The sequence below is a fragment of the Setaria viridis genome, chromosome 7, assembly GCF_005286985.2.
Source record: "Setaria viridis chromosome 7, Setaria_viridis_v4.0, whole genome shotgun sequence".
NCBI classification, from domain to species: Eukaryota; Viridiplantae; Streptophyta; class Magnoliopsida; order Poales; family Poaceae; genus Setaria; species Setaria viridis.
This window is the reverse complement of record NC_048269.2, coordinates 10182943-10207047: the sequence shown is the minus strand read 5'-3', so window position 1 is coordinate 10207047 and position 24105 is coordinate 10182943. Positions and strand designations below refer to the sequence as shown.

Genomic DNA, 24105 nt, shown 5'->3' with positions numbered 1-24105 from the left:
ATAACATGAGGGGACCCAGTGCTCAGGCATCAAGGACAACTACCCCGAGACATTCATCCCCGAGACAGTTGCTCGGGGGCTCCCACCTATGTACTGGCTTATCTATGTATCAGTTTAATATTGATTCCAACCATGTGTTAGCATCCTAGCATGTGCGCCTTTTATGGCAATTTTTAAAACTTTTGTGTCCAATTCTTTGATCACAACTCACTCATATTGAAAGAAATAATCCCCGGGACAAGCACGTTCAAGGAACGTGTTTGTGTTTTAAGATGATAGTTGCCGAGTGACTGGTGGGTCCCAACGGTCAGCGCCTAGCTCCCGGCCTCCCCGGACCCTAGGCATGGCGAAAACCTAAGCGGCCCCCGGCCTCCACTATCCTTTCTGCCAGCACAAACACAAGTACGGGGAGTGGCATCATCCCAGGAAGGAAAAAACAAAACAACACCATCCTTTATTCATATTCCCTGCACAACACGAAAGGGGACCAAGTGCTCCAACAAAAAAGTGGTTTCTTTTGGAGTTTTACACAGGGAGGTACACAGGCATTACTGCCAAAAAAAAGAAAAAAAAGTTCTACAGGGATGAAGGGAGCTCCGCGGGGCATGAACGTGAAGCTCCGTGCCATGGAGAAGGAGATTCCCATGAGTAGGGAGGACTGCTCGGAGACAAGAGCAACCCGCTGTTGTTGGGAGATGAGAAAGAGGGTGAAGGAGACACCCCCGATCGGCAACAACAGCGGCAGAGATAAGGCCTCATCCCTGGGCAAAAGGAGCACCTCCATTGTCCGCCATGGATGCTCCGCCTGCCTGGGATGAAGGCGACCGGCAAGGAGTAGCCACATCAGGCACCTGTGATACGCGCACTAGGTACCTTTCCCCGTGTAAATCTGTAGTGTGCCCGACATCTCGGCCTCCACAAGCACAGCGCATTGATGGCATCAGCCATGCACGGATGCGGAGCCCCTTTTGACCATGGCATCCACCATGGAAACTGGAGGTGCGCTGTAAACGCTCATTATTGACATAATTTAAGTGCTATTTAAGTGGTGTTTTCATACATATTCTTATACTAACTCACCACTTGGCGTCTAAAATAACTTCAAATTTGCATGTGTCTTGTATTTTGGATCATATTGCAAAATGATGGGAAGTACAAGCTAAATTGGATGATTTGCACAAAGTCCACCTAGAAGTGCAAGCCCAAATGAATCGAGCCTAGTTGAGGAAGCCCATGGATCACCAAATGGGCTATGTGTGCTTTCATAGCCCAACCATGATCCTTAGGTGTCTGCATTCAATAAATCTAAGGCTAAGGAGACTTAATCATGAAGAATTGGAGTTTTGATAAGTTATCCACGAGATCAAGTCAACCTAGAGATATTCGCGCAGCCCAAAATAGCCTGATCTTTTGGTGCATATTCGAATACCTAAACGATCTCTAATGAAGAAAGTTTGACTACCAAAGTTGTAGCCACCATCGAGGGCTTCAATTTGAACATATGGAAAGCATAATTTGGATTATGCAGCTAGGAGATATGGCTCCCGAAATACATGCTGCGCAGAGAAGTCTGAAATCAGGCAGATTATCTTGCGACGCTATTTTGGGGACCTTAGCTTCGTTTCTAGGGAAAGCAATGAATACCAAAGTTAAAGATCTTTTTGTGCTACACAATTTAGGAATCAGATTTTCCCTATTTGGAGTCCAGACAAGGGAGACTGAAGAGCTGTGTAAAAGGAAATTCTGGGCGAGTCAGATTTTATGGAAATAAAGATTGCTTATCTCACAAGAAAAGAGCTCATGCAACGGAAGGTGGAGCACGCCCCAAGGCTCCCCAAGGATATAAATATGACCCCCTAGGTGCCCTCAATGGGGAATACATCCACCAGAACTCGACGAAACCTAGAGTATTTACCAGAGAGAACTGACATCGCCGCAAGTCTTCGAAGTTATCTTGGAGATGGCTTAGGCCAAACCCTAGCTGCCTTGGCCTCCCTGCATGGTTGTGCCATGGTGGAGTTCAGGAGAAGTAGTAGACAATTGATAGTATGTACTCGGAGGTGATGATCTAAATACATCTATTATGTAAGCAATGTTCTTCATGTCATCCGATCTGTTAGCAACTCAATGCCTCCTTCTATGCTTTCTATTTATTGTGGATATGCTTGTTCCTAGTCTAGTTCTGGATTAATCATGGTGATTATATCTAGTATGTCGATCCTTCATGATAGCTAAACATGTTCACCTGTGTTCGTGCCTTAAACTGCCTGCACTGATAGGGGTGATCGTGACAGGGTCTGCTTCCGTGTAAGGTGGGGGTTTTCAGGAGGTTGACCGGAGGTAGTAGTTTAAAGATTGCTTTGGATGAGATGCATGATATTCTTGCTTATTTGCTAGAACTACAACTAGAAGATGATAGGCTCTTGTTACCCTTGGTTATGCTATCTTATATGTATCTGTGGATATGATCAACCTATGCTCTATCATTCATATCTATTAAGTTTACCTTTATATGCAATCGTTGCTTATGTTAGGATAGATCTATTAGACTAGATAGAAAATCCTAGCCAATTCGCAGCTGATACACGAATTGATAAAACTTGGATGGAATACTCTATGAAAAAAGCTAATGATGATCCGTGCGCTTGCGGTTCACAAATTAGCGCGCTAACTTCCGTCAACACGCGCGAGGACGACGACGTCGCTACAGTCCAGAGGAGGGGGGGCTGCAGCCTAGGGCTATTCCTAAAGTTTGCTAGAGGTTGGCCCCTCAAGCAAAGCCTGCACAAGTATCCCCCAACTCTAACGCTGGAACCGAATCAGCGGCATCCTAGGGAAGGAGGACGCCAAGCCAGCGAAGCAGCAGAGCAACCCCACCATGGGACCTCCCACCAGCAGCACCCTTGCCATTGGGCAGACCTTGGGGATGCCAAGCCGACTCATGCTAGAGCAACAACATCCATAGGGACCCTTCCTATGGGAGGTTACCCACATAGCTCGGGCAGGGCATCCAGCCGGATGACCTACCTCGATGGCGAGGCAGCGCGATAAGTAGGCGTCAATGAATGCATACCGCACCCGCTCCCAGGACACGCTCTCCACATTTTGGTAATGGGCAGTGGCCTTTGTCGACTTTCCACCCTCACTAGGTGGCCTACCTCATCGGCGAGGCGGCGCGGGGCTACTCTAGGGGCGACAAAACCCACAAGCGACCCTGCGATGGATCTAGTGGAGATCGCCCGTAGGGTCACCCAGCCGTGGACCTCCCTACCCTTCAACCCAGCTCTCCTACGTTGGGTGAGAAAAGGGAAGGGAGATAGGATAGGTGCATAGGCCTGAGGGCTAATGCACCACACCCCAACCCGTCGTCGAACCGCCGCTCCACCGCTTCCGCTCCTAGAGCGTCATGACTCCCCGGGGTCATGGCACCCTTTCAATGCAGCTCTCCTATGCTAGGTGGGAGAGGCTGCACAAAGCAGCAGCCTCCCCCGAAGCATCCTCATAAGAGGAAGTACCATAGGAAGGATGAGGCCCAGGGGCAAAGCCGCCGAACCCCCCCCCCCTCCTAGAAGAACTAAACAGGCTATGAGCTCCATGATGACGATGGTGAACAAGAAGGGCAGCCCTAGGAGCTATTTATAGCATGGAGCCAGGAGTTGGACGCTGCCCCTTACGACACGAGGGTAATGCGCGCGGTGTAATCAAGGCCAGCACGACACGCAAACGCTCTCGGCAGGATGCGCTGGCGCGGGGCCGTTAGGAGCCACCAGATAGTTGGAAGGTTGTTTGACCGGGACAAAAGAAAGTAGAAGTCCGGGCAAGGGAACAAAAGCTAAATCCGGAAGCCAAAAGAGGAAGTCTGGTTTATTACAAAAGTAAGGGGCACAACACAATACCCCAAAAGTTCAGGTGCCACACTTGGGCAGAACCAGCACAAAAAGAAAACAAGATGAATAAAAAAGACTAAGAGGATGAGGGGCTCGCCAAGGGCTGCTGGGGCATGGCAACCGATGACGAGCCATCAGAAACCTTGCCTACAGAGGCTGCAGCAGTAGCACTTGGATCCTCTCCCTCCTCGTCGTCAGCCCCTTCATCGATCGGAGCAGGAATGAAGTAGCCCACCACTTTAATGGCCAAATTACAGATGGCAACGCCCGCCACCTCTTCTTCCTCAATGGTCAGGCCTTCGCGCAGCGCCTCCATAGGCAGGTCAGTTGACTGAGCCCACATACAGTCAAGAATGTGCTTCGCCACGCCTTGAGCCAGGTCACGTACCCCTTGTGCCACGACGACATCCACTGCCGACCGAAATGCCTCCAGGTGCTATGCCAGCCTGGTCAAGGTGGGAAGGAGGTGCTTCGACCCGCGGTCAACCGCAAGGCTTGACAAGGAGAACCACTCCCATCTGCCGTCCAAGAGCACATCGTGGAAATGAAGGGTGAGGTCGCGGAAACCTTCGGCGGCTGACCAGCGAGAAAACTGGAGTTGCGTGAGCTCCTCCAGGAAGCCGTGTGAAAGGGAAACCATGTTGGCAACCCTCGCCTCGACCTCCTTCGCTCGCCTCAGGGCCACCGCACGAGCGCTCTTGGCCTCCCTAGCCCGCCGACAGATGTCGAGCTAGGCGTTGATGGCATCCGTAGCAGTGTGGATCTTGGCAGTTGTCGCTAGACGCTCCACCTGGATCACCTTGTTGGCCTCCACTCGCACCGCCACCATTGCCGACTGATGGTGGCTGCCTCGGCTGCCTGCTGGGTCATTTCACGCTCACGGCGGTCCAGCGATTGCACGCGGGGCTCCAAGCTTCACGCGAGAAGATTGAGCTTGTGAGCATGGTGGGCCAACTGCCTCTCCCACTAGCAGCCGCGTGGGCGGCGGCTACCCCTTGGCGGTGATCCTCCTCCTAGCGCTAAAGCTGGGTAGTGCGCTCTTGCAGCTCGAGCTCACAGGTGGCTATGGCCGCGTCGGACGAATCAAGCAGCTGGTCACATGTGTCAGCAGCCTCCTCATGTGTCACTAGGTCCGCCTCCGAAAGATGGGTCTGCTCCTCGTGTCAGGCTAGATCAAGCACCAGGAAGTGCAGCTCCTCCTCGTGTTCCTAGAGCTCCATCACGCGCCCCACAGAGGGTTCCCCACCGGGGTCCACGACCGCCCGCTGGACATCCTCAAGGGCCACCTCCAAGATGCGCCACATGTAGAGAAGGATCGTAGGCGGTTCCTCACCGTCAGCGGCACCCACTGTGGATGGCGCGAGCATCAGAGCTGCGGCTGCGCCGCATCACCTCCGCTCAAAATGAGGGGTAGGGCAGGGGCAGGCGGAGACTCACATGGCTACTCGACGGCACTTGACTCCCCTCCGGTGAGGGTCCCGAACCCTAGCGGGTTGACGGTGCATGGACGTGGTGAGAGCAGGCAGGACTCGCTGGGGTCGCTTGCACCCGTTAGGGCCCCACGTGTAGGGGATTGCAGCCCCATGGGTAAAGGACCCCCTGCAGGGACGGATCGCTGATGGGGCCCTATCGCCAGTCTCCCCAGATGACCGTCATTGCTTCGACTCGCCTGTAGACACTGCCACTCCTGGAAGCCCGTCCGACCCCTCAATGCGAATGCCGTCGGAGGGGCAGGCAAGGCACACCGAGACAAGCCCTCACACATCAATCTTTGGAAGAGTCAAAAGGAGGGCATGGCGCCGGCTCATCGCACAGTGGCACGACACCCTCTGGGAAGATCGCCATCGCCGGATCCCACACCTCCGAAATCAGCATCAGTAACTCCGCGATCTTTGCCCCAGAGAGATTCGTGCCCGTCCTCCTGACGCGTGCAGGTCGTGTCATTGTCGCTGGTGTAGAACCATGCTGGGTGAACCCGTGCGCACAGGGGCGTGAGGCGGCAATGGAGGAAGTCCGCCACCACCATGGTCGACATGAGTCCAGCTTGGCGGAGCTAAGCGACCTGATCCAGCACCGGCCACCATTGTTCCCCGAGGTCTGGCGGAGCTGACCACATGTCAGTGATGGCAGTTGGGGGAGAAGCAGGGAGGTAGAGGCGCTTATGTGCAGCCACCGCCTCCTATAGTCCTCCCACTTGTTGCGGAGGATCATGGGGATATACTCCCCCTCCCACGCGGTCCGGATCTTGAAGAAGCACGCCCCACTACACGGGGGCTGCCGGCAAAGCTAGGGCACTGGAGGTAGAAGAAGGGACGGAAGAGCTCGACGGAGGGCCACACGCCGATGAACATCTCGCACAGATGTGCGAATATGGCTAGCGTGAGGACAGCATTGGGCTTGAGATGCACATGGTACTCCTGCAGCATGCGGAGGAAGAAGGCGGAGAATGGGGGGATGAGCCCACAGAAGAAAAAAGGGAGGAACATGACCACCTCCCTTGGCTCGTCGGGGGTCGCCGGATCTATCGCCTCGCGAATCACCGCACCACCATCTGGCCCCGCCAGAGCTAGCATCACCCAGATTCACTCCAGGGCGTCCGCGGCCACGACCGTGGAACGCATGAGATGGGCAACCCAAGGGTCGCGTGGCAAAGATGGAGGGGCGCGACGACTGGATCAATTGCTCCAGGCCATAGTGATGAGTGGAGAAGTGGCAAGAAGAGCACAACGAGGAGACGAAGGTGACAAGTGGAGAAGAAGGAAGACTAGGGGCTCGCCCATGCGAGAATAAGATGATAGGCATGCCGCTTCGACTTCGAGAAATGGCCGCCGAAGAATAAGTGGGGGGGAGGGAAAAATCTAGGGGAATCCCAACCGAATCTCAGGCGATCGAACACGAAAGCTGGGCAAAGGCGAAGCGTCAAGGGGTGGCCCCCTCTTTCTACTAAGCCCCATGCTCGACCTAGGAATAGGCGGTCCAACATGGGCCCGGGGGCTGCTGTCAGCACCAAGGGAATGGGGGTCCCCTGAGAAGGTGCTTACAAGTGGGGCCTACCCACATATAGGAGCTCCCTCCTGAACTGACCTAGATAAAGAGGTAGGCCTAAAAATCTGAGGGCCCAAGAAGACAAAAATATCACATTCAGACGGTATCCTCCCCCAGGGCGGACCCAGGAGGGGCCCACACGGCAAGTGCAGGACCCCTTCTCGGGAAGGTCCCCGGGAGAGTTCGCTTTGAGGTGAAGCGAACGGTAGCGTGCCCAGGCACGGGTGGCACGACAGTCGAGGAGAGCAGGTTATCGGTCGCCTCCTCCCCCTAAAAACACCATCATTACGTTTGATGGAACGCGCCTAAGCACCTGGGGGACCGGCGGGTTCACCCATCTCGTCCAACAGGTGGCGAGGGCCGCCCCTATGTCAGGGGCGTTCGCCCAACTCCCGGCTGTCCTCTACCAAAGGAGGGACCCACATCACGACCCCGTGGAAGCGATGAGGGCCTCCTAGGAAGGAGCCCGGAGGCTGGGTTCAATGCACCCCGCCCTAGGACAGTGGGACCGAGCCGAGAAGAGAGAGAGTTGGCAGGGAGCGAAAGGATTCCCCAAGGTAAAATGGTAAAGAATAGATATTGGCATACAGAGGATTTATGAAGCCGTGCACATCAAGGTGAGGGGTGTCAAGGCAAGTGACCTACAGGGAGGACTATAGTAAGAAGGGCGGCCATTGGGCCGCCGCATTCACACATAGATAGGTAGAGGGAGATTGGAGCGTAAGGCTTCCTCCAGTCGGCCCAGCCATAGGCCTGACCTATAAAACGCCAGAAGAAGAAGTAATTCAAGTAACATAACACACAAGACATAAGATATTACACTTCCGAGTGGTCTAAACCTGTCTAAAAACTCCTTTGAGTGTAACCATCCACAAATCTCCTCCACTGTCTCTCAAATCTCTTCGCACAAACTAACCTCTAGGCCACGTCTCTAAAAGGGGGTCCCATCAGATCCCGCTCTCGGTGCTTGACCACCGTCACATATGGAACGAGGGAATTATTTTTATGTGACTCCAGGTTAGCTATTTTCACTTCACTAATAATAGGATTGGGTTTTTTTATTCTAATGTTCCTCTTCCTCCATCTATTATCATAATTCCCCCATCTGGTGATTGACAATTTAAATGATATTTTTGGAACATCTTTGATATATAAGTAATAATAGCTTTATGTGTTTATCATGTATTTGATATCATAAATCATAAATAATAATAGGTTCTAATTAAATTTATTTTTTTCTAAACTCATGCCTGTAGCACGGGTATCTCCACTAGTTTGGATTAAAAACTTAAAATTGCGTTGGAGTTGTGGAGCATGTATTAAGCCATGTCTTTTACTAAATTTTGCTGAAACATTTATGAGGTATTTAGCACCAAATTACCACGAAGGAATCATGTCCATGATAAAACCTCAATGGAGTGGTGTCTCCCTAACAAATTCCAATTGATTGATTCTCTATAGAAAATTTACCTTACAATTTCTATAAACAAATTTAAGTTCACTTCTCATGAATCAACCAACATGAATCACACATCAGTTCTCCTTGGTCCAGGATGGCAAAGATCCGATGAAGTGTTCGATTTCGACATCATGTTGGTATGGTGTCAGGATCCAACTTCATGTCTACATGATCCACAGAAAGCATAGTTATCACGAATCGAGAGGCCAACTAGTTGAGATTTAAAATTTTGTACCTTACTTTATACTATGTTTTGTAAAGCTGTTTAATCAGAATCATTTGACTATATAATCCGGCAATACCGATGATAAATTAAGAGAACAGTATCATCTCTCTCTCTTACACGTAACAATAGTGTAGTTTACAAACGTTTCTTATGTTATTTTCTCCGAATCTTCCCCTAATGAATATCTCAAATGGGATAAAAAACTCAAACTAAGAAAAAAGACGCACCAAATCCTATAGGATGTTCTCTCACAACCCACACGCATTCTTATGAGCAGCCTCTCACCAAACTGCCAGCAGCAGCAACAGCAAAATGGAGCTTGACCTCTCTCAGAAAAAAAAAAAAAGGCAGATTGAGAATGCAACTTTCTGATTGATACTTCTTTCCTAGTACAAAGGGATCGCAATGCCACCATAGTTACAAGAGGATCGAAAAGGATCCAGAAACAAATATTTCAATCCACAAAAAGAAAAGAAACCATCCAGTTCAAACTACTTGAACTAACTAATGACTTCCAGCAAAAACAACCCAACTAACGAAAACTGATTTTGATAACACAAACTACTCATCATTTCTTACAGTAGCGCAAATTTCTACCATCCTGTTCATTAGCAGAGCACATCACAAGGCATTCTGTGAAACAGTTGACCTTGTCTTTTCCGTGCCGTGAAGCTTTTGTAACTCCTCTCTGAACTTCTTTGTCCATCTTTGTCTAATGTAGTTCTCAGGTATCACGTTAACCCCAAACTGCGTGAGTAGCCTCAGAACATGGCAACAAAGCATTCCGTCTCGCTCGAATTTCGAACATATGCAATTGAACATGTTGTTCCCCAGGTCAACTTCAACAGAAAAGGAGTCTCCGGGAAATTCAGCCTCCTCATAGTCCAGTGTTTTCTTAACTGCATAAACTCTGCCGCTTTCTATTTCAAAAACATTGAAAGCTGATGCATCAAGTAGCTCTTTCTGAAATTTCAAGAACATTCCCATTGTGTAAACTTCTGCAGCATGCCTCTCTATTGGCTGCCTTGTGCAGTACATTGTCTTTTTCTGTGTAGACTCAAGTCCATACCCATCTTCAGGGCTAATAACATTCTTCTGGAAGATGTCATACTGACAGAAGAAGTTTTCTATGGCATCCTTCCGCAGACCATGCTCCTTGAAGATTGTATCTGTGCTCTCGCTACGTCCAGTGGATCGTATAAATGGACAAAAGGCATGCTTGAAGTAAACAGGCACCCACATTAATCTTGTCTGATACATGAGATTTAAGTCTTCATTTGGTGGTGCATCGTATTTCTCAAGCATTGTTTTCCAACCATCCTCAAATTCTTCTATAGTTAAACAATTTGCAATCAGACATGTCAGATCAGCTTCCATTACAGGTCCATTTTCCATAAAATCTTCAAATATTTCTCTAGCTTTCCTCATAACATGCCACATGCTGAACCTATGAAAAACAGTAGGGAATACCTCGGCAATTGATTTTGTCATAGCTGAACCCTGATCTGTGATTATTGTAGTTGGTTTCTTGCCATCCATCACATCCAAGAATGTCCTGAGTAACCAAGAAAATGTATCTGCCTTATCTGCCATCTCATTTTCAAGCAAACCCCAACCGAAAACGATTGCCTTACCATGCCCATTAATTCCAATTAATGGTGCAAACAGCATGTTGTGTTCTCTAGTGGTATAACTCGTATCAAACGAGATGAAATCTCCATATAAAGCATAATCAAGTCTAGCTCGTGCATCTGTCCAAAATATACTTCTTACAGTGTTGCGATCATCAGTCTTTATAGCATAGAAGAACCCAGGCTGTTCCATTTGAAACCTTCTAACATGTTCCAGTGTGATCTCTATATCTGTATTCCTGATCTCCATCTGACTGTCGGACTGTTTCAAGCTGTTGGCATCCATTTTCCTGACAGGTATGTGCTTTAATCTGCTCCTTAGTTTCTTGAAAATTTCCATTATCTGTGACGGCTTAATTTTGCTTTCTTGCAATATTCTTGAGAAGATTCTCTCTTCCTCGGACATGTACTTGTGGCTAATAAAAAACGTGGACAGTGAAGGCGAGCTCATAAGTGGATGGTTATGTTCATTGACAACTGTTTTAATCTCCCATCTCCCTTCAACAAGTTTCACAAGCACCTTCATGCGGCATCCTGTCTTCTCAATAGCATTGCTTCTCCTTTTCTTCTGTCCTGTTTCAGTTACTTTCATCTTGCTACTTTTATTGCACACAAATGTTATCTTCTTGTGTTTGTAATTGCATCCTTTCTTGACTACGAATCCAGTAAGTAGCCCATACACATTGAGAAAACGATGAGCATCTTGTAGCGTGGGAAAAACCATGCCGACCTCTGGGGGCCTAGCCTTTTCAACATCTTCTACACTTGGGAAAAAGTAGTCTTCATCACCATCAACTTCTGCTTCAGTTCTATCTTTTTGGCACCCTTTAAAGTCATCATTCTCTTCATCATTTGATACATGGTCCCCGCCATCTTGCTCCGGATCCTGGAATTTCAAAACATTTACAACTTCCAAAGAAAATTAAACTTCATCAATTTCAAATATGTAATACAATTTCGGCATACATTCACCTGAGCAGATGTCACAGCAGCTTCAGGACCCTGTATTTCTGATAGAGTATTACCTTCTGTACAATTCAACTGGAAAACAGGTAACTGCTGAAAGAAGCATTACTGGAGTTTAGGCTTCTTTGTTTATTTGCACAGCTTATTTGATGTAGTAAATTATGTGCCACTTTTTACGTATCAAACAAGCAAGCTTTCTTCAGTTGGATGGGGCATGTTTGTTTAAGCTTTGGATTCATAAAATCTGGCTACAATTATGGACTGTGCTCTAGAGAGGAGTTAGGTTCTAAGAATCACTTTTACAAGGTAACAACCCCTTTGTATGAGGTTTGCCTTTTGGAACCAGCATCCACAATTCTAAAGCTAAAACAAACAAGCCCTGGCTTTTCCAATTCTCCAGCCTCATGTTCAGCAGCGACCATGATTCATATCTTTTACCAAATTCATCACCTCTCTACTTGTGTTCTGCAGATGTCATCTTTTGTGAATTGAAAAAAAAAATTCCTATTTAACTTTCCAGTATTTTCTTCATATTTTTTAGTAACATTTCAATAAAACAATTCTAACTACTTAATGCATTATCTGGAATAATGCATAAATGCTTCTGGAGCACTTGATTACAGGTTAGTTTCTGTTACAACTTAAGTTTTTGCTGCTTATGATGATAAACCCATGCCTTTAACTTACCTCCTCTGCTACCATTGCCACATCTGATTCCTTTTCTGCTGTCCTTTGTGCTTCACGGACCTGCACCTTTAAGCTGAATAATAAGATAGTTGCAGGATCGATTTTACAAGGACAAACAAAAATTTAAGTTGCTTATGGAAATTTCTTCATTTGCAATTTGAATTTGGCTTACTTACCTGGTCAGTCATAGCTTGGTCTGGAATTGGCAGCACAAGCACTGAGCGTGCACACATTCCCTCCATCGCTCTTTTCTTATTTATCTCAATCACACGCACATCCATCTCTTTATCCTTCTCTCAAGTCTCAACCAAGGTACGGGCAATTGTTTTAAACTTTCAGGCCTGCTTGTGATTTTATATGATGTCAAGCAAGAAAAAATATTGGCCCTTCAGAGTAAGGGCAGGGCACAGAGTTTGAGTAGAGACATGGGCAATTGGCCCTTGGGTAAATGGGTAGCACACTAGCACGGTTTGTTTACTGAACTACTACTGAATGGAAATTGGTGATGCAGACGAAAATAGAATTGCAGTAAAAAAGGAATCGCTGAATCCCATATCAAAGGTTTGATTGGTAATACTGACATTTTCGTCCTGAGCAGTAACAAGATTGAATGCAGGGCGATAAATTGAGTTCGGCATATTTCGTCAAATATTGAAAGAGTTGGGGTTGATCTAGTGCTGGACAACTGAAGAAAGCCACATGGCAAGGTATGTGGTTTGGAATTCCATGGGTATATGAAATCGACTTTACTGATCGGAACTAAGTAGCAATGGCGACAGCGGATCTGGGTACTTGGGGATAAGGAATTCACTCACCTGGGCCGGCTGCGAGATAAGGGTCGCGCCCGCGAAGACGCCTGACTGCCTGAGCACCGAGCAGACGCTCCCGACCCGCGCTCGGGCGCCGCCCGCGCGCTAGGTTGCTGCACCGCGCTCGTCCGTGAGGAGCCGTGCAGGGATGGGCTGGACGGCTGGTCCTGCTCATCATCTTGCTAGGCGTTGGACCGGAGTAATCATTTTGCTGGTCGGGTTTGGATAAAACGTTTTTACTTTTGCCTAAAATCATCAGTGCTCGGACCAAGTCCATCCAATTACTTAAAAAAAAGAAACTTTCTCGGATTTCGCCTACTTTTTTTAAATATGAAAATAACTGATTTTAATGTTTTGACTTGGGTCTTTTTTTATCAGAACTATATACAAACGAGCAATTTTGGCCCATTATAGGATCGGGCTTGAACAGGAGCACGCGAGTGTAAATATTCAGTCTGGCCCAAAAAAAAATATTTTAATTATTTTTTAACTAAGAAAGAACAAAAACCTCTAGCTTGACTGGGTTCAGTCCAAAATCATACCCGACGAACACCCACGCATGATCCAAGGCACAAATTTTGGGTCCAAAACTAACCATGGTTGTCAGTCCCGGCACAAACTCGGCTTGGGCCCGTTGGCTTAGGCAGGGCTTACTTTTGTCACGTCAATCGGATTTTCAATTCATCTTTAGCAAATTCATAGCTTATGCGCCTTCTAATGTTTGAGATTCATACCGTTAGATGGACCAATAGTGGAGTAAGTCAACCATGTATAGGTATATGATTTCTAAATGTTAAATTAGCCTATCTAAAATGTTGACAGAAGATATGCACATTGTTAAAATAGTAATAAAATGTCGAAATAGGGGTGGGCTGCAATAGTAAACCGAAGGGTTTATCGAGCTTTAAAGATACAATGCTTAGCTATATATCTTTCGGAAGAGGGATGGGAAGCATATGGGTCTACTAGGTACTTTCTTTTATTACTTACTATGGGTGAAAATAGTCACACATCATGATTCCATAAAAAGTGCATATATTGGTATCTTTTTATGCTAGTTTTGAGCAATTAGAAGAATAATATAATTGTGGTCCTGTCCCTACCATTGGCGTGCATACAAATCTCTACCTAATATACAAAGTGTGGTTGTTTCTTCCCACCGTCATGATTGTTTTGCAAAAAAGTTCCTCAACTTTTTCGTAATCAACCCCTTCCTTAGAATAGTTCTGGATGATTTTGCAAAAAGGTCCCCAAGCTTTACAGCAATTGACTCGAGATCCAGCCTTTGCTTCTGTTCTTTTGTCCCACCCACACAGCGCACTCGCCGACGGCAGCGCGGGATGCGCGCCACCGCTCCGTCGCTCACATGGCCAACCCTCCCCGCGCTCACCACGCACCACTGCCAGCATGACAACGAGTTCTCCGCTGGCCGCGGGCGGCGGTCGAGGCCAGTGGCAGCAGGGTGGCTAGGCACGGGCGCATGGCTTGACCCTATTGTGCTGCTACAGCCGGTGATGCTGCAGCCGGTGCTCTGCTCAGGAGGAAGAAGAAAGAGGAGATACGGCCATACAGGAGGAAGAAGACGCTACGGCTGCTGCTTCAGTCACTGCTAGTAGGTAGCGACCAACGCTCACCCAATAATGCCCTCCCCCCCCTAGACATATGAACAGAGTTATTAGAACCTCCCTAGATTCGTGAGCTCTAGCTAACATGCGGCGAGGAAACTGAGCACGCTTGCGGAATAAGAGGTTGGTGGTGTCGGAACCAAGCATATGCCCAACAGATAATCGATCAATGCGACCTGGAATCCTATCCGGCTCCACGGGAATAGATCCTCCCCATTATCATCGGCCCTCAACCTTGCATTATTATCTCCACGGCGCAGAGCATTGCTGTAGCCTGCAGAGTAGTATATGTCCTCACAGTTTCAGGTTCTAAGGATCAAGGACGAGAAAGGACCAGAGCCAGAGAAGAATTAGAGAAGGGATACTAGCTCCACTTCGACGGGATCGTGGAGGGGGCAGGGAGCCAGAAGAGATCACTGACAAGGGCAAGCTGATTAGGTGACCTACAATAGGGGAAAAGGAAAAAGATTGGTAGATTGGATTCGTTATATTGGAATTCCAGGTTACTCATGTTTGCAAACCACACATTCTTTACGCTTGAGGATAGGATTTGTTGTATAGAATGTGTGGTATATGCTTTCTCACTACTGACTACAAATCAAATGCACGTTACTCATGTTTTGATATTTTAGATGTATTTTCTAGATGCACTCAAGTTTTATTTGATAATTGATAGTTGTGAGCTTCCAGGACATGATCAAAAGAATTTTGAAGCACGCTCTTTTTCATGCCATAAAAAAATAGTAGAATGATTTCACCTCGGTCCCCTCGCCGCAATTGGCTAAGTGGTGTGCTCAATTATTATTTCATGTTTACAATTATTTTTTATCACTTAATTATGATATTTTCATAACTCCTGGTTTTCTTATTTCTGTTTGTGCCGAGTGCCTCCTTGCAGTCAACCAAATAGAGCCATGTGCCATTGAGGGCATGGCGCCAGGGAAGGGGGGCATCTAGCAATCGGGGGCTCGATTTAGCACTTGATTGGAATGATCTGGAGTGGATTATAGAAGGGAGGTGAATAGAAATGAGAAGAAGAGGAGGATGCACTCTAGCTCATGGCGGCCAGAGGCGCTATGGCCTAGCTCTCGAAGCGGGAATGAGGCTAGGCACGGGGAGGACAAGCGCTTGCCTGGGCGACGGCGAGGATGGCAAGATGCGCAGTGCCTGAGCGACGACGAGGATGGTGCAAGATGCGGGTGGTGCCGATGGACGAAGAGGCAGCTACTGGCTGGATGACGATGAGTACGGGGGAAATCGAATGAATGGATAGAGTGGAGGTTAAGCGGTGAATTTTTTTTATTTCCATGTGTGGGTCCCTCATAATAAACAGATGGGCATCAAATCACCAACAAATATCTTCTACTACTATACTTGGAAAGAGACGACTACTAGAGACAACGCACCAATATATTGTGAAGCGAAGCCAACATATTAGAAACAAGAATAATAACATGAGACAAGTAAGGACCCGTAGCAACACACGGGTATTTCTGCTAGTAACTAAAATGTGAAAAGATTACTTGCAAAGGTTACGTGGTATAATATAAATAAAAAATAAATTTTAGAGGCTAACAAAATATTTTATAAAGTAGATGACCATGGATGGATTCATAAAAAGTCTAGGGGCCTTTATAGAAAACCTATTTTACGAGCAATGGCTTTACTTAGTTTTCCTTTGGTTTTACATGCAGCGTCAGTTTCGCACGGTTTCTCTATAACAGTAGAAATCGCCAAAATTTTATTTGAAGCTTTTATATTTATACTATAGCGTATCTTACCAAATGAATAACATGACTTATCCTTATGCATCCAGTTGCAAATCCCTTATATCGGAGGAGCTCTCGTTTGTTCCACCTCTTGGATTTTCCATCTCTTCTTATGTAATTCCTGATATTTTTTTCTTTGGGAATGTTTAAATAAATGACATTAAAAGAATAAAATATTCCCACCTCTTGGATTTCCTCTCTCTTATACTTCTATGGTTCCTAATCCTTTTTCTAGGGTAGGAAATTCAAATATAGGACACTAAAGGAATACAATTTTATCAGTAGAATAGATTTTTTATCTCTTGAGTAGTAGACTCATCGATTTTTGCCCGGTGGATTTGATTTTGTCTTGATTTTATCTTTTGTTCCAGTCTTATTGTAGGTTTGATAAGAACCTTTTTGCTTTGGAGGAAAGATCGCATATGCACACTGTCTAATAGGAAAAAACAACAAGGGGTAGCATTCTAGAGCCTGAATCACATTCTTTTAAAGCCCTATAAATGCCATGTTTCTAATATTTATTTGAAAGCCATGGAATAGAAATTTTTTCTACAATTAATTTGAAAGTTTTTTCGTGAGCAAATTTAATGCTGTTAATTTAATTCATTGTTAAAATGTGAAAGTACCACAATAGAGTTATAAAAAAAAACACAAAAATGTTTTCGAATCTGTTTTGGAATGTCCAGAGTGCAATAGATTCTAGTTGAAAGTTTTAAGGAGCATCTATTTTTGAGAGCTATGGATTTAAATGATGAAGACAAAGGAGATTAGGAGAACACGTGAGGACAACACGTGGCAAGTGAGGAGGGCCATCTTAGGCCTTGGAGGCCAGGTGTGAAATACTGAAATATGTTCATTTCGTTACTGTTGAGTTTCTTTTAAATGAAAACGGAATTTTATTGATCACTGAATCCGGTTTCATTACGGTAACTCAGAACTGAAGCAATATCTTTAAAAAAAATGAAATAATCTGTTAACACCGGTTTTTGACCTGAATTAACCGATGAGGATAAGGTCTGACAGCATATGAACTTGAAAAAATAAAGTCTTTTGACGTCCTTGCGTTGACCAAAGACAACCCTGGGTAACCGGATTCCAGAAGCCGATGAAGACCGTTAACGTCCTTGCGTTGACCAAAGGCAACCATGGGTAACCGAATTCCAGAAGCCGATGAAGACCGGGAGGGATTCGATTCGAAAAGAAATCGACTTCATCAAATAAGTAAAGCGTGAATTTATCGTAATAGTTCATGTCATAATCGACTAGGATTTTAGCTTGCTCCAGGGTATAAATATAAACCCATAAGCTCTGTAATGAATAATTATCATCGATCAATAAATATATAACCTTTCGGCGCCACGCCATCAAACCCTAGAAGTAGGAGTAGGGTAGAAACCGGCGAGTTTCTTCTTGCACGCATGACTGCATCGGTTTCGATCTCAGGCGAGCTTGTAAGTACCGTCACCTGATCGTTACGTTATCTATATCAGAACTTTCTAGGCATTATCCAATATTCGGATTTCTTAGCGTAAGTCTAGTTATCGAGTTTCTTAGATTGCAAGTAGAACTTTCTAGGATTTGTCCAATATTCTATTTGTCTTTGACGTTGTTCACAGTTATCGAGTTATTTGGTTTGATTAAGTTGTATCGTATCGATCTCTTAGTTTTATCAAGCACTCAAGCGCTCACAGTTATCGAACGGCTTAGATCTGATTAGGTTGTGTACATCGGCTCCTTGATCTTATTTAAGCGTTCACCGGTTATCTAATCGTATCGGCTGGTTAGATCTTGCATGCTTTACTTGCTTTATATATGCTAGGTCCGATAGATCTTTACCCTTACCCCTCGTATTGCTAGCTGTCGGAATCTTAACGTCAGAACGCTACCAATGAGAGCTATCAAGCTGATGGTTTGTGCGCGCGAGGCCTTGCTACCACATACTAGTCTGATAAGTTAGTGGGTCAAAGTTAATGCCCTCTTAGATGTACTATCTTGGTTAAGTTCGGTCTACGTTTCATGACATTAATAAGATCCGTTAGCTTAATCGGCTCGTAAGTGGTAGGCAAGAGATCTTTACTACTATGCTTTAGGCTTTTAGATTAATGATTGCTATTACTGTCCTCTCACTCCTATTGCCTTGGTTATCCAATCTACATCTCATGACATTAACTAGATCTGTTAGTTTATCTGACATGCTTTGGTAAGACTCCTTTTAATGGCTTTTGTTTTATTTTGTATCTATCTTAGCCCGTCATCTCATATAGCTGATGGCACATGCTCTTAATGCTGCTATCTATTTACATCATATGATTACATTGAAAATTTAACTCCTATGGTGTTTATTCAAAGTAACACCTGTTTATGAGCTCGAAGGCTTAGCCACCTATTGGCTTAGGTATTTAACATTTCCCTTATCAATTACAGGTCAAATTAACTAGCACACCTTGCACCTTCGTGAGCTGATTTGAAGCCTACACTGAAATTAAGCAAATCTACCAGGTCCTCCGTGTTGTTCAACGCAGAATCCTGAAACTCAGATTTTACATCAACACAGACCGACATAATCCTAATCCTTCCAAAGCAGGAAATCTTGGAACACCAAGCTAGCTCCACAATAAGCTAGTAATCACAGATAACAATCTTTTGTGGCCCAACTTACCAAGAAAATATAATTAGGGTCAGGAAGCCATTTGGGAAATCACTGTGTTCAGCAACATTCAAGCATGTGCCTATTAGCACAAATGAATAAACTAGGAAGCTATATCAAAAATTCAAAATGCCATGGAGTGGGATTAGATGGCCTAAACTCAAGACGAGAGGCAGCCACGCACACGAAGGGTGAGAAAGCGAGCTGTCTTATCGCACGGGCTAGGGTGAGAAAGCGAGCTGTCTTTCTCCTTGCCTAGGGGAAAAGGGTCACAATGATAATTTACAATGGGCTCAAACAGATTGAGACTAGAGAAAACTACTAACGACAACCTAAGGAAGATAAAACTGTCTTATCCCATAAACAACCCAACCACTGAAAATTAATTTGCAGAAACACAATATTGTCTTCTTGTTTAGTTGCCCTTTATTTTGTCTCATCAGCCTCCTATTCTCTATCTGTAAGCTTCCACAAAATTCTTTCATGCTCTTCCAAGAATATTTTGCTTTGATTTGGATCCTTGCTTACAGCAGCACAACTTTCTGCCATCCTGTTCATTATCATAGCGTATCTCAGGGAGCTTTGCGAAATATCTGATCCTATCTTTTCTGAGCAATACTTCTGTAGTTCCTGCTCTCTGAACTTCTTGGTCCACCTTGGTTTAATGTAGTGTTCAGGTATCATGTTGATGCTGAACTGTGTGAAAAGTCTCAGAACATGGCAACAAACTATTCCATCTCGCTCAAACTTTGAACATATGCAATTAAACGTGTTGGTTTTCAAGTCAACATCAACAGAAAAGGAGTCTCTAAGAAATTCAGCATCCTCATAATCCAGTGCTTTCTTCACTGTATAAATGACATCTCTTTCTTTTTCAAAAGCATTGAAAGCTGATGCGTCAAGTAGCTCTTTCTGAAATCTTAAGAACATTCCCGTTGTGTATATTTCTGCAGCATGCCTTTCTATTGGGTGCCTTGTACTGTATACTGGCTTTTTCAGGGTTGACTGAGATCTATCACCATCTTCAATGCTCACAGCCTCCTCCTGGAAGATGTCATATTGGCTGATGAAAGTTTCTATGGTATCATTTTGCTGGACATAGTCTTTGAAGATTGAATGTTTGCTCTTGCTACATCCAGTGGATTGTGTAAATGGACTAAATACATGTTTGAAGTAAACAGGCACCCACATTAGTCTTGTCTGATACATAAGATCCAAGTGTGCATTTGATGCTGCGTCATATTTCTCAAGCATTGCTTGCCAACCATTCTCAAATTCTTCAGTTGCTACAGAATTCGAAACTAGGTGTGTTAGCTCAGTTTCCATCCCACCTCTGTGTGCCATAAAACTTCCCAATTCATCTCTAGCTTTCCTCAACACATGCCACATATCGAATCTATGAAAAGCTGTATGGAATACCTCTGCAATTGATTTTGTTATAGCTGAGTCCTGATGTGTTAATATAGTACTTGGTTTCTTGCCATCCATTACATCCAAGAATGTCCTGAATAACCAAGAGAATGTCTCTGCCCTCTCATCTTCAAGTAAGGCCCAACCAAATACGGTTGCCTTGCCGTGCCCATTCATTCCAATTAACAGTGCAAACAACATGTTATATTCAATAGTGCTATAAGATGTATCAAAAGAAATGAAATCTCCATATAATGCATAATCAAGTCTAGCTTGCGCATCTGTCCAAAAGATACTTCTTACAGTGTTATCTCCATCAGTCTTTATAGCATAATAGAACCCAGGTTGTTCCTTCTGCAACCTTCTAACATGTTCCAGTGTGCTTTCTATATCCGTATTTTCTATCTTCATTAACCTATCAGACTGTTCCAAATTGTTGACAGCCATTTTCTGGACAGGTATATTCTTGAATTTCCTCCTCAGTCTCCAGAAAACTTCCATAATCTTTGCTGGTTTAATTTTGCTTTCTTGCAATATTCTAGAGAAGTTTTTCTCTTCCTCAGACATATACTTGTGGCTGAGAAAAAATCTGGTCAACGAAGGTGAACTTGAAAGTGGATGGTTATGTTCATTTTGAACTGCCATTATCTCCCATCTTCCTTCGACAAGTTTCACAGTAACCCTCATGGGACAACCAGTTCTCTCAATGGTATTTCTTTTCCTTTTCCTTTGTCGCATTTCATTCTCTTTTGCCTTCTTGCTTTTATTGCATTGCAATGTTATTTTCCTGTGCTTGTAATTCCTTCCTTTGTATACCACAAAGCCAGTAACTTGCCCATAGACATTAACAAAACGCTGAGCATCATCTAGCGTAGCAAATACCATGCCAACCTCTGGAGGCCTAGCCTGTTCCACTTCGTCTGGACTTGGGAAAAAGTAGTCTTCATCACAATCAACTTCAACTTCAGCTGTATCTTCCTGGCATTCATTGAGGTCATCATCTGGTTCGTCATTTAGGATAGGGTTCCCATTCTCTTGTTCAAGTTCCTGTAATTTCAAAATGTTTATAACATCCAATGAGAACTAATCTTCAACAATTTAAACATGCAATGAAATTTTTGCATTTAGTTACCTGGATAAATGCTTCATCAGCATCAGCAGTCTGTATTTCGGATAGCATACCTGGACCAGCACCATTCAACAGGAAAGGAGGTACCTGCTGAAAACAGTGTCACAGGACTTTAATGTCCATTGTTTTTTCTTTCTAGTTTTCCAAAGTAGTAAACTATGTGCCAAAGAGTATTTGTTCAATCGTACATGCAAACTTTCCTTAGCTGAACCATTTCCAAATTTTCCAGCCTCATGTTCAGAAGTAACTATGATTTCATATCTTTCTTCCAAATTTTTCTCACTTATGCTTGTTTTCTGCATGTACCAAAATGTCAAGTTTTTTTGCGAATTTGATATTTTTTCATTTAGTGCATTCTTGATTAAAATGACATAGCCTTTACTTTGTTATGTAGAATATTTCCACTGAAACATGGAAGGGAGCATTTTGATGAAATAAGAAGAACAATTCAACACATTATTTGGAACAGTGCAAAGAGACACATAGAACATTTGCACATCTTATTGCAGGCATGTCAGGTAACTACTAATGTTCATAACTAGTAAACGTCATAAGACATAAGTCATGCCTTTTTCATACCTTCTCTGCTATCACTGCCATATACGATTCCATTTCTACTGCCACGGACCTGCAACGTAAATTTTTAGGATAGTTTCGAATTCATCTTTCATAAACAATAAGATAAATTTGAAGGTTGCTTCAGGGATTTTTATTTTCATATGCATTATGAGCTTTAGCTTGCTTACATCATCAACTTTCAAATTCCTAATGGCTCTATCTTGATATAGCAGTTCCGTCAATCTTTTCCTCATTGATCTCAATTATGGGGGGACACATGTTTTCTACCAAGATTAGGGCCACTGTATTTATTTTCATTAAGCCAGACAAGCGATTGAAATGTAGGATACTCTCAAGCAAATAAATATATATACACAGCTAATGATATTAATATAGACTTCCACCAATAATTTCATAACAACAGCACCTAGTCATATTGCTAGAAATAACCCAAGGAATACACTGCCATTTAGCTTCTATTAGGTGAGAATACATAGATTACAGTTAAGGTAAGAAACAAAAGCAGTTCCACTATACGCAAAGTTAGAAATAAAGTTAAAAAAGAGACTATATTGGACTAAAATGGCGTATCGTCTAATCCAACTGAGGACACGTGCTCTCGCAGCAACCATAATATTCGACCTAGCCAAGCGAACAGAATTCAAAGCCTACAACTTACTGATTGTGTGTGATCCCAACCTCAGGAGGCACGCACAAACATGAATCCACTACAGCCATGCTGTGTTGCAACCTAAACTTCCATCTTATCAGACCTTAACGACACATAGAGAGTCCCACCTCAACAGGTGGTAGTGCCCAACAGTGTGGCAGTCAGGCAGACCCTCCACCTCCCCGCAACCCAACCACCTATTTCGTTCAGACTCCAGCAATCCACAGCGGCCTGGATGAAATCAATCCCCTTTTCCTTGGGGTATGGCACTAAGTAGAGTTGCAATTCAGGAATTCTGAATCCCAGAAACACGTCAGTGAGGCTTTTCCAGTCGGGATGGCTCGCGGAGGGGGATTGAAGCAATCGGCCGCACAAGGAGATGAATAATACATTGCAGAAACATGGATTCGAGTTTCACACATGTCTTAATTTTAGCACCTAATAAAAGAAAAGTCTACAATCCATGAGGCCGAGCGCGAGGCAAAGCTACTGCGGCTTCCAAACTAGAAAAGGAATCACTAATCATCTCTAGCCCATACAGATTCCCATAAGACGGCGGCAAGACTACCATCAACAGCAGACGCGGACGCGAACGCGAACGCGCTAGGTAGGGTTTCCTAACCAACGAGCGACGGAACGGGGCAGGACTGGAAGGGAGGGAGGCGAGTGAATACCTCGTAACTCGCTCGCTGCTCAAAGCTCGAAGACGGCGGCGGCTTGCTGGCAGAGGGGCCGCCGGGCCGGTCCCCTTCCTTCCCCTTTCGTCTTTGTCGCCGCTCGCCGGCGGAGTGGCCGTCGGTCCGGGACACGGGGGTCTGCCCGCTGGAATGGGGGGACGGACCAATTGGGCCTGCGGGCTGAAACTGGATCGTAGTTCGTAGAAAGCTAATGGGCCATTGGGCCAGACCAAAACACCGTGTGCCCCCAACTCTATCCGCACGGCACGCACGGGGCAGCTAAAAAAACAAAACGCACGGGAAGAGCAGCAATGGATAAAATGGATTATGGCTTGCGTTTCTTCTCTGAGCTACTCGGTGTGTTTCAATGGTCATGATCAGAACCCGCTAGAGCTGATTTCCAATCTTTTGATGAGAGAAGGTGAACAACTCGATTTGGGGATGGAGAAGACGTTCACGGACCAACTACAACCATCCAAGGATGTTGCGTCTTAGAAACCGATACATCACCTCCAATAGTCGTCGCGATCTTGTGGAGCACGATCAACCAAACCACTAGGGTAATTCCTGCAACCAATCGAGAAACAAGCAAGAACAAGTAACTCAATTGCAAATATAGAGATGACAACCAAACTGAACTCACAAAGTTGGGGTTCTAAATCGAGTAGAACAGATGGTCTAGTCGACACACGAGTCTACAAGGAGGTAGCAATGGCTAAACTTTTAATAAAACAAAACTCAATCTGTTTGTGGCGGCTCCAATCCTTATTAATACCTATGAGAACGACCAGGGGGTGTTGGGGTCGTGCTCCAACCCTAGGACGTGTTCCTAATGAACCCAACTTGATACACGGCTCATTGGGCTAAAATAAGGTGACGCAGCACCTTTTGACAGAAAACCTCTCGGTAG

At 45.0% G+C, this 24105-nt stretch overlaps 2 protein-coding genes across 8 annotated transcripts; both read right to left on the bottom strand.

The window, feature by feature from the left end:
- Nucleotides 1-8969: 8969 nt before the first annotated feature.
- LOC117864268 (protein FAR1-RELATED SEQUENCE 5) lies at nt 8970-12900 on the bottom strand. 7 transcript variants are annotated; one of them, XM_034748306.2, is made up of 5 exons: nt 12717-12900; nt 12078-12242; nt 11902-11967; nt 11221-11307; nt 8970-11134 (listed from the first exon to the last, which is right to left on the bottom strand). In XM_034748306.2, exons 2-5 carry the CDS (start codon nt 12180-12182, stop codon nt 9239-9241), a joined length of 2154 nt encoding a protein of 717 aa, XP_034604197.1. In that variant the 5' UTR covers nt 12183-12242; nt 12717-12900; the 3' UTR covers nt 8970-9238. The 7 variants fall into 7 exon arrangements, with proteins under 7 accessions (XP_034604197.1, XP_034604200.1, XP_034604203.1 ...); XM_034748309.2 differs by having other exon boundaries at nt 11221-11304; XM_034748312.2 differs by having other exon boundaries at nt 11221-11250.
- A 5845-nt stretch (nt 12901-18745) lies between these two features.
- Nucleotides 18746-23366, bottom strand: LOC117864073 (protein FAR1-RELATED SEQUENCE 5). Its single transcript, XM_034748061.2, has 5 exons — nt 23193-23366; nt 21870-21918; nt 21479-21586; nt 21294-21377; nt 18746-21208 (listed from the first exon to the last, which is right to left on the bottom strand). Exons 2-5 carry the CDS (start codon nt 21900-21902, stop codon nt 19199-19201), a joined length of 2235 nt encoding a protein of 744 aa, XP_034603952.1. The 5' UTR covers nt 21903-21918; nt 23193-23366; the 3' UTR covers nt 18746-19198.
- Between the last annotated feature and the right edge of the window lie 739 nt (nt 23367-24105).

Coding starts and splice junctions, on each gene's coding strand:
- LOC117864268 (XM_034748306.2), bottom strand. CDS start 12,182: ATGGATGTGCGTGTGATTGAGATAAATAAGAAAAGAGCGATGGAGGGA. Junction 11,968..12,077: donor ACCAAGCTATGACTGACCAG/GTAAGTAAGCCA, acceptor TTCAGCTTAAAG/GTGCAGGTCCGTGAAGCACA. Junction 11,135..11,220: donor CTGCTGTGACATCTGCTCAG/GTGAATGTATGC, acceptor TTGAAATTCCAG/GATCCGGAGCAAGATGGCGG.
- LOC117864073 (XM_034748061.2), bottom strand. CDS start 21,902: ATGGAATCGTATATGGCAGTGATAGCAGAGAAG. Junction 21,587..21,869: donor TGGCAGTGATAGCAGAGAAG/GTATGAAAAAGG, acceptor TGGTACATGCAG/AAAACAAGCATAAGTGAGAA. Junction 21,378..21,478: donor CAGCTAAGGAAAGTTTGCAT/GTACGATTGAAC, acceptor TGTTTTCAGCAG/GTACCTCCTTTCCTGTTGAA.